Genomic DNA, 10,140 nt, shown 5'->3' with positions numbered 1-10,140 from the left:
TTGTTAAAAGATTTTTGTGTAGAAAGTATCTTTCCCTCAAAACAACCATCAAACTGTTTATGGACCTTATTGTATATTGGTTAGAAGGATCCTTATTCTATTCTTTTCTTTGTATTCTACGCTATTCTTTTTTTTTTCTGTATTGATGTTTGATTTATATATATATTAAGTGAATATATCAATGTACATTGAATGTAAACCTATTTTGTTTTTCTTTCATTTTTCTTCTATTTTATGTTTTAAAAAAGTAAATAAGCTTGAATTAAAAAAAAAAGTTTGATATTGATGAGGCTATTGATGAGGCTATTCTAAGCATCTTTTAATTTGTTTTAATTGTATATTGTTTTGATGTCTCTATTGTGTCTGCAACTGAATATGCTACCTGGTTGTTAGGGTCCTTGATTCCTTGGAATAAAACAGGTGGACTGTGTCAATGTTTCTGTTATTTTAATTTTTAGTTGTGTTGTTCTTCTTTCCAGGCAATCAATTATGTATCTCTCATTCTTACTTTCACAGCTGGTTGCTCATAATCCAGCACTGCATGTCTGCCAACTGCACAAAAAAAAAGAAGTAAAAAAGCACAAAAACTGCCAAATGCAAATTTCCTTAGAGTACAAGTGTGTATATAACAAAATAAGCTCACTTTAAGGCAAACAACCCATCTAAATTAACTTTGAATAATATAAAACATTTTTTTTTATTTTCAGAACAAAAGTCCCAAGGTTTCCCCAGGTCCCAAGCATTCTGGATAATAGATCACATACCTGTACCTATTAAAACCATCATTTTAAAACATGATTAGGATTCCCACATAACATTTTTTTTTCCTTTTTTTAAGGAATTAATTTACAACCATTGCTGTTTATGAGGACTCTTTACAAGGAAACAAGTCTGAAAAAACTGCTTACAGCCAGTCCTCTTACAAGAACACTGGAGGAGATTAAAGATGCTCTTAAATCTAAGGCTGATCTTGGTAAAACATTTTTGTACATATTGCAAAATGAACACAGCAATTTAAAACCAGATATCAGATATAAAATAGTACAATGTTACGTAATAAAAGGAATATGCTGAATTTTTGGGTGGAGTACTGGTGTTTATCTAAAAGAAAAGAAATTTAGTTTAATCATCAGCAAATTGATGAAATAATTGATGGAAAAATTGTTCAGAAAATAAATAAGAACTGAGTAAATTGTTGAAATGTCAATTGGTGGAGAACATTTTCAGAATATAAATAATAAAATCTTGTATACAGTTTCTTGCTTTTAAATACTTTTTGTATATTCAGGTCAAGAAGAGATCGGAAGTACTGTTCCTTTAAAAAGTGGTGATTGTGTTCCCATGGACATGAGCAAACTTTCACCTCGTCAGTTTATAATGTATCGCTTTGGCTGTGTTATCCTGCATCTGCTGTGTCGTACCTGTATTCAGAAGCCATTAATGCTTTTACTAGCAGAGGAAATCCCCAAAAGGCACCATGAGCAAGAGAGAGAAGGGCTTCAGCTAGAAAATTTTTACTATGACACAAAAAACATGGTTTTATTTATACCAAGTACATACCTGGAACATGCTGGTGAATTTACAGTAATGATTGTACATGCCGTCGCACAAATAAAAACAGGTACTATTTAATTTAAAGGTGTCACATTCTATTGTATTTATTATTTTATGTTTTTTTCGTGAGCATGAGACCCTCTCCACATAGTTCAAACGTGTTCCTTCTTGTTCAAACATGCTCCTACACATTTCAAACGTGTTCCTACTTGTAAATCTGTCATGTCAGAAGTGTGTTGCAGAGTTCACAGGTGCATCTTCTGTCTGTTCAGAAACTCTTCATTTAATCTGTTTACACTGAGCTTGCTAGAGCATGTACAATTGAAGCTGCTCCCTAGCTGCCCAGGATCAATGTAGGTGAACTCCATAAAGAGGATCCAAATGGACAAAAGATGGCACCTGAGTGTTCTCCTGCACGACTTTGATGTGTATAACAGATTTACAAGTAGGAACATATTTGAATGAAATAAACTGTGTGGAGAGGTAGCAGGGAGGACAGCTAATTGAGGGGGCTGGGGTTTAGATGGGGATTTAGTTCTCCTTTAAAGGTACCTGCTTTCAAACTGGTACTCTCTTTTTCACGTACTTACAGTGAGTGCCAGTGTGCTACCCACCTTTGATGAATAGTGAACAAGTGTGCCTACTGTTTCTGGGGAACTGTAGAATTACAGTAGTAATGCCCACTGCAGATTTTATTAGTAGACTTGCACCTAGCGAACTGGATCCTTATAGTTGTTGATATTGTGCATGCCAGAAGTGATACCTTCCAAACTCTGAAGTTGCTTTTTCACAATCGTGTGCATTTCATAAAAATGAATATGCACAATAGCTCATGTGCCTTTAGGTGCATCATGCAGAATTGCTTGAACAATTGCAACTTTGTGTGTAGTTGCAATGATGGTGTAATTTTGGGAAAATAATGTTACATTGTGGGGAAAAAACATAACAAATGTCATTGAAAAACTGCAACTGTAATATTTTCAAAAGGCACGGGGGATAGAAACTACCTCCAAAACCAAAAAAGAAATACATGTTCCATGTGACCCAGTGTACTCAATGTCTAAAAATGGCATACATACATTTACTCTGCCTAATGATTGGTACAAGGTAAACTCTGCTCCTCACTAAAGTCTCCATTTTTGCAGGACTTATGCAGACATCTTATCAACCTGCATTCATGAAGTGTATTTATATGGCCATAGGGGCTATTGCTGATACTTTCTTCAAATCCTGGAATAAAGAAGGAACTACAGATCAAACATCACTGATAGATATGGTAAGAAAGCTTGTGTGTAGTGATGGGTGAATTTATTCACCAGACGAGAATTTGTGCAATTTGCCGCAGCCGAATAAATTTGCAAAACAGCCGTGAAAATTCGCTGGCTAATAATCGCTGGCGTAAAAAACGAGATGCCAGTGCCATTTCGCAAATTTTTTGCTGTTTTGCAAATTTCAACTAAGCCAAACGTCACAAATTCGCCCATCACTACTTATGTGCTAAGTAATAAAGACAGTAGTACGGTATACACCAGTTATTATGTAGAGCACATAAAAGAATACATTTAAAAAAACTAGCTTTCCCCTAAAATGTCATTATGGGAAACATTTCTGTATGATTTACTTAATTTTGACCTAAGGTGTTTTATCTATTCCTGCTGCCTGAAAAATAACAGGGATCCAGACAAAAAGATACGTGTGTGATGAGTTCAATCAACATTTGTTTACACAACATTAAGGGGCAGATTTATCGAGGGTCGACTAGGTCTGTTTTCTATCAAATAGAATATCAAAACTTTGATTTTTCAAAGTCCACAAATTGGCTCCAAATAGGGTCTAGGAGGTCCCCCATAGGCTAAAACAGCAATTCAGCATGTTTGGGATGGCGAATGGTCGAAGTCGAATTTTTAAAGAGACAGTACATGATAAATTTAGATATTTGAATTTTCGATTTTTTTGCAAATTCGAATTGAATTTAGACTATTCCCTAGTCGAAGTATACAAAAACAGCTCGAAATTTTAATTTTTTTCAATTTGAATAATTCCACCTTTGATAAATCTGCCCCTAAAATTAAGAATAAATATCCCTGATATTTTTTGCTATCCCTCACTGAGAATTGCACACTCTTTATTGATCACATGAGGGCATCATCTTGCCATCATAACCACCAAGAAGTATTTCAAATGACTGCTCCATGAATAAACATTCTTCAGCTATCAGCAGGGACTTTATCTACCATTATAAGTGAGTGCTGATTCTGAAATCCCAACCAAAGCTCTTCCCGTCATTTCATTATACAGACAAAGGATAGCACATCCATTTCTCAGCTCATCGAATCATCTGTGCAGCACTTTGGCAGGCTCCTTTTGCTTTTGAAACAAACAAAAATACAATGGAATAGATTGGCTAACATCTATAATTTATGTTATTGTTATTCTTTAACCTATATAATGCTGACTTATTGTGTAGTGCACTACAGATACCTACATTATTCCTATATCTGTGATCCATACTGTCTAATTCCTTATCACAGTCACATGAACACACTAGGTGCAATTCCATAGGTTGGTCGTTACCAAGTATGTAGGGTATGTAGGAGAAATAACCCTATGTAATCCCTGGAATGACATGCAGAGTCTGTGAGGAGCGTGCCATGGTCACAGTAGGAGCCAAGACTCTCAGTGCTATAAGATGGCAAAATAAACCACCATGCCAGCATAGATAATACATTAGTTTTAAAGCCATATACCACATATTTTTAGAACAGAGACAGACATTGGCACTTTAAGGCACAATGTTTTGAAAATATTTTTTCTGGGAATTTCACAAGAAGAAAGAAAAATATTTTCAAGTGGCAATACTCTTTCTTGACCCCAATTTGTATATTGACATGCAGCACAGGTCCAGGTGTAAATAATACATTTTAACATTTTGCTTATACATATTTTTTAATACATTGTCCAATAAATGAATCTTGTATGAACTAATACTGATAGTACATCATAAGCAAACATTTTTATGGCTGCAACTGTTTACTTTTCTTACAAAATATCTTGGGTGGTAGCTGTTAAACAAATTTGAGCACCTCCATTCTATGACTTCATGTCCATCTCATTGCTGCAACTCCTACCAAGCCCATTATTATTCAGACTTAACCCTATCTTTCCTAGACAGGAGTTATTGTATATATGATAAATAAGAATATAAGAAAATGTTTAATGTTTGCTACAGGTCCAACCACGAAACCAATCAGCAGGTAGGATAAAAAGAAGCAAGCCTTTAAGCGTAATGGCTGTGATCTATCTGTGGGGTATTTTGTTACTTCATAAATGGCATAACAAGATGCAGTTGCAGGTTTAATTAAAGTTATATTTTTACAGGACAAGGACAGCTGTGGATGGTTATTGGACTATAATGGCAAAAAAGCTATGAGTGATCTTCTTTCTATTCATAAATCATCTGATAATCAAAAGAGGCTAAACAGGTACAAAATACATATATAGTTAACAATAAGATGCATTAAGACAAAACTACACTAGAGGTAAGGCTTATGGCACACAATGCTTTTTCTCTGCTGGCTGAAAAAAAATGCAGGTACTGTATGTATTGTCCTTAATGTTTGGCACCTAGTGTTTTCACATGAAAATGTGCACTTTACAGTATTTGATAGTTCCAGATTATGTGACAAATAAGGTGCATAAAGAAAATAAAATAAAAACCCTTTCCAACCTTGTGCTGAAACTACAACACAGGCAATTTTGGTATCTAGGGCCAACCCCCTACTGGGATTCATGTCTGGAAACAAACAAATAAATAAATAAATAAAACTCCAAAGAATCACAATACCTTTTCGGAGTGTCTCTCTCTTTTTGGAAACCAGCAGCACTCTACACTCTTAGCTTAGCTACTTTTCTGGGTTGCTAGCAAATCTCTACCTGCTAATTATTCTTTAAGCGAGACTACCCTGGGGAATGAACCTTCTCCAGATTGCTTTTCATAAAGGAGTAGAAGATAAACCTAGGGGATATAAATCTATGGTTTAACTCTCTCTGATTCGCCCTCAAGGGGCCCTCCTGTAACTCACACTCATGAGACCTTCCTGTAAATCACCCTGCACCCTATTCTCTACCCACAGTAGCACACGCAGTAAAAAGGTTAGTACAAGAAACAGAGGATCACAGGGTATGATGAGGGTTGGTGTTGCAGAGTGCATGCCTCAAAACTGATTGATTTTTATAAATATTTTACCACCTACTAAAATGTATAGATATTGGAAGTCACTTTGGATGTATGTGATCTGTCTAAATGCACAAGGCCTGTGGCCTTGTAGTTACATAGCACACCACTGACAGCAGGGTTACATTATGCATTATAGATAAGCACTATCAATATTTTATATACCCTAGATACCAATTTTAAGCTGCAAAGAGACACTGGCTGCATTAAAGGTAAAAATATCCTGCACTCATGTGAAATTGCCTTCCCAACAGTCTCTCTGGATCAACTGCACCATCCCATGAAAAAAGTTTATTAGGCACTTCTATATGTCTGTATATTAATCATCATACATTCTTTGCACTTCCAGTTAGTGTTAAGGGGGTCACCAAGCATATCAGCAAGTCAGGTGACTGCAGATACTATCACCTTGGAAACAAGAAGATAGAAAAAGTTCTGTAACATGTGTAAAATGCTGCAATAGATATAAAGACATTCAATTAAAAAATATTCCTGTTGTATAATTTAGTTAACAGTTATATGTAATCTAATTCCCTGAACACTGTTGGTGGAATTCACCAGGACTGTAAGTTTTATCAGCTTTCTGTTCAATCGTTTTTTTTCTGCCTTGCTTATGATTTAGTGGTTGATTCTTTCTTTTTATAATTTTGGAGATAGTTTTTGAGTTTGTCCATATTTAAAATGTAGTGCTACAGCACATCCAGTCACCTGCATAGGTAAACTGGCAAGTTAACTTCAGATGTCTGTGATTTTATTACAGTAGAGATACTATCACATTTTTTTTAAATTCTCTTCTTTTTTTAGCTGGGAATTTTACAAAGGTTTTAACTTGAAGAGAGAACTTGAGAATGTCAACAAGGATATTACACATGAAGATAACTCAGAGGAAACAGCTGTGTTGGTTTGTAGTTTTGAATTTACTAGTATCTAAAAACAGTAAAAGTAAACATTATAACCCCTAATGAAAAAAGATGGCAGTCAGTTAAGATGCCACTTATAATCCTTATATTAAATAAAGGAAATACTAGCCATCACAATTCCATCTCTTTTGCCAGCAGCCAGCAAGCACACAATGGATTTTCAACAGCACTTGCTAATCTCTATTTTGAATTAGGAGCCTGTTTGGTCACAGACTACTGAGAAAATGCAAAAAAAACGGGAAAAAAAATGATGAAACAGAGGTCCTTCCAAACTATAAAACAAAAGTCTCCCCTACATAACATTCTATATGGAAATAAACTAGATGTTTTTGTAATGTCTGCTCTATCACTAAGGGGACATTTACCGTGCAAAGTTCCAAAAATAGCTACAAGTTTCTATCATATCCATGCTTTTCGCCCTGCTGATATTGTCCACAGATGCACCCCAGAATGTGCTGTGCTTGCCCCATGAATATTGCACTGCATGAGTCTGGCCGAGTTGCAATAATAAGGGGCAGATATGGGGGGGGTGAGTTAGATGAGCAGGTTAGGGGGCACTGTTAGGCATAGGCTGCAAAAGAGCCCTGTACTTACCAACTGATCTCCACACCCAGTATTGGATTTTTAATTCAAACCCAGCTTTTTTCTGCAAATGCAAAAAAAAAACAAGCAGGAGTTTGTGTTTTCATTTTTTCTCTAGGCTTTCACTTTTCTGAGAGAACTATCTTGGGAACTACTACTCAAATGCGTGAAACAAATGTATATTTCCTTACAGGAAGAAGAGCTAGATGGCCTTAATGAAGAATTTTTGAAGCTGGCAATGGAGGCTTTGAAGGAAAAAACAGATGAAAAGGTATTACTCTGTAAATGACAGCTTAGGTAAATGTATATCTGAGAAATTACATTGTATGTATGGCTATGCTCATGGAAATCAATGGATCATTAATAAAATGTTTCCAAAACATCAGTAGCTTTTCACTTTCATGTCATCTACACACGATTTCTATGTATGTTTAGACAATGATATTATAGGTGCAGGCCCTTATTATTAGATCAAATTAAACAAATATTTTCCAAACTTAAATACATGATTCAGGCATTTATAATAATAAACTCTGTAGCAATGATCAAAGATAAAATTTAGGCTCTGTAGACAAAAGGGTCAAGAGACTTGTTCTTAAAATCAAAAACATATTTATGCGGTTATGAACTGTTAAAATACTATGTTTGATTATTTTTTCAATTTTATAAAGCCAGAAAACTGATCTTGCAAAACTTTAATACTTATCAAAGCAAGTATTTAATTTCTCCACAACAGGTGATAAATTCAGGATCTAATTTTGAGATGCTAATTTTAAGAATAGTTTCACTAGGGTGAAAATACTTATTCCTTGTGTTTTTCAAACACTTTTTAGACTGTATTTTATTTAGCCAGAGTGTTGCTGGTAGGAGACATATGGGAAATAGTGATGGGCGCGGCGAATTTGCGCGTTTCGCCGGCAACGAATAAATTCGCAAAACACCCGCGAAAATTTGCGGCAAAAATTCGCCGGCGTCAAAAAAAAAAATTCCGAAAAAACGGACGCCGGCGCCAAAAACGGGCGCCGGCGTCAAAAACGAGACGCTGGCGCTGTTTCGCAAATTTTTCACAGTTTCGCCAATTTCGCGCAAAATTCGCAAATTTTTCGGCGAAGAGAAACGGCGCAAATTCACCCATCACTAATGGGAAACTGATAACACTGTCACATGTAAACAGTGACGTATATGTGTAGTTTATGTATAGTGCAAGCAAAAGAGAGATATTTGTGGCTGTTTATGAGGTAGCAGAGCCCTTGAAGCAGAGAAAGAGTGTCATTTTGCAATTCTAGCCTCTCATACTGGTGAAGAGAAAACATTACTTGGCTGCAATTGGCACATACATTTTATATTTAAGGCCTACTGACGCCAATCTGTCTGTGGTTCATAATGGTTCCTTTTGAGCCTGTTCCAGTGTGTACAAAATACTGTTTCTTAACTCCTGATGCTTGACTTTAGTCTGTTATCCTTACTGCTTTGACCAGTGCTGAGACTTTGAAAGTAACTTTTGGACTATGCATTGCTTGCCTAGTCAGTCCTACCTGTACCCAGTACCTGCCTTGTTTGTTTCAGTTCCTATCTTGCCTTTTCTGGGCTGCTTCATTCTCAGTCCTTGCTTTCCATGTCTGAGACCAGGGGCCATTACAGAGAGAAACCTGGTGGGTGATAGTGGGGTAAAGAGACAGAGAAAAACTTGAGGTGGTGGCAAAGTACCTCTATAGGAAATAATTAATGTATTCAACATGTTTGTGGAAGATGTCATGGTCAGTCTTAAAAGTGATCTGGCCTAACGTGAAAAGTCGTTTAGCCTTTGCTTGGAACAACATTTAAAATCTTTCTCACAGAATTGAAATCCATGAGAGTAACAGAGCTTTAACAAAACCTGACCTGTATATATTTTTTCCAACAGCTTGACAGTTGTACTAAGAAGAAAGATCAGGATGCGTTGCTTGAAATAAAGCGACGTTGCACAGCTGAGAAGATTTGCTCCCTCGAGTCTAAACTGCTTAACATGGAAACCTGTGCCTGCCCCGCAACAACTGAAAACAAGATTAATGAGGGACTTAAGTGAGAGGAAAAATCTGGTGCATCTCTGTTCACACATTTTTTTTTAACATTTCAGCTCACTCATTATTATTATTTGTTTCTTTTTTTAATAAACCTCTTTTGATGAAGTATCTGTCATTTTCACAAGCTTACTAAATGGCTATGTGATGTGACATATGTGATGATGAGCAAATAACTAATTGCTGAAAAATATAGTACTTTTGTTTGTCAAAACCAAGCCTTCCATCAGACACACCCCACAGATTCTACTGCTTAAATGAAAACCTGACATTTCAAAGAAATAAAACAAATGATGCACTTATGGAAATGATGTTATTTGTGATTTGAATTAGAATAGACGCACATCAACGTGATGTTCATTGTTAAAGGTACCATTGCCATTTTAACATCTGCTATAGGAAAGTCAAAGCAGACAAAGAAATAAAAAGAGTTTAGAACATTCGAGTTTTGCTAACTAAAAAGATTGATACGGCCCTCTTTCAGGTTAGAGAGGCATTTTTATTAAAGAGATGGATTTTAGCTTCTGGGCATATTAGTTTATAATAATAGAACGTTTTCTGGGAATTCCCAGTCCAGCTTGAATGTAATCTGGATGGTTCCAATCCAAATGACTGATGTCTCCAATTCTACGTATGTGTAATGTCGCCTCCAAAGTTGTTCAACTGTTTGGTAAACTGTTGCAATTATAGAAGAGAGATACCATCCAATAGTGTAAAAATCGTGTATTCACACAACATGAAATATCCCCAGGAAAGTCATTTTATGACAAAACACATTGTGGGCTATTAC

At 35.9% G+C, this 10,140-nt stretch overlaps 1 protein-coding gene across 3 annotated transcripts; it reads left to right on the top strand.

Moving 5' to 3' along the window:
• The first annotated feature begins 1,471 nt into the window (after positions 1 to 1,471).
• On the top strand, positions 1,472 to 9,703 carry LOC108696373. 3 transcript variants are annotated; one of them, XM_041569160.1, is made up of 6 exons: positions 1,472 to 1,621; positions 2,700 to 2,830; positions 4,933 to 5,036; positions 6,593 to 6,689; positions 7,484 to 7,561; positions 9,194 to 9,703. In XM_041569160.1, the coding sequence occupies exons 1-6, from the start codon at positions 1,534 to 1,536 to the stop codon at positions 9,353 to 9,355; spliced, it is 660 nt and encodes a 219-aa protein (XP_041425094.1). In that variant the 5' UTR covers positions 1,472 to 1,533; the 3' UTR covers positions 9,356 to 9,703. The 3 variants fall into 3 exon arrangements, with proteins under 3 accessions (XP_041425094.1, XP_041425095.1, XP_018081167.1); XM_041569161.1 differs by having other exon boundaries at positions 7,484 to 7,587; positions 9,194 to 9,318; XM_018225678.2 differs by lacking the exon at positions 1,472 to 1,621 and adding an exon at positions 1,863 to 1,999 and having other exon boundaries at positions 9,194 to 9,702.
• Positions 9,704 to 10,140: the final 437 nt, after the last annotated feature.

The sequence above is a fragment of the Xenopus laevis genome, chromosome 7L (assembly GCF_017654675.1).
Source record: "Xenopus laevis strain J_2021 chromosome 7L, Xenopus_laevis_v10.1, whole genome shotgun sequence".
Classification (NCBI taxonomy): domain Eukaryota; kingdom Metazoa; phylum Chordata; class Amphibia; order Anura; family Pipidae; genus Xenopus; species Xenopus laevis.
This window is presented reverse-complemented; position numbering and strand designations above follow the sequence as displayed.

What these genes read in the sequence shown, in the direction of transcription:
- LOC108696373 (XM_041569160.1), top strand. Translation starts at nt 1,534, where the DNA reads ATGGTTTTATTTATACCAAGTACATACCTGGAACATGCTGGTGAATTT. An exon ending in CGTCGCACAAATAAAAACAG is followed by an intron (nt 1,622 to 2,699) that starts GTACTATTTAAT and finishes CCATTTTTGCAG; the next exon opens with GACTTATGCAGACATCTTAT. An exon ending in AATCAAAAGAGGCTAAACAG is followed by an intron (nt 5,037 to 6,592) that starts GTACAAAATACA and finishes TTCTTTTTTTAG; the next exon opens with CTGGGAATTTTACAAAGGTT.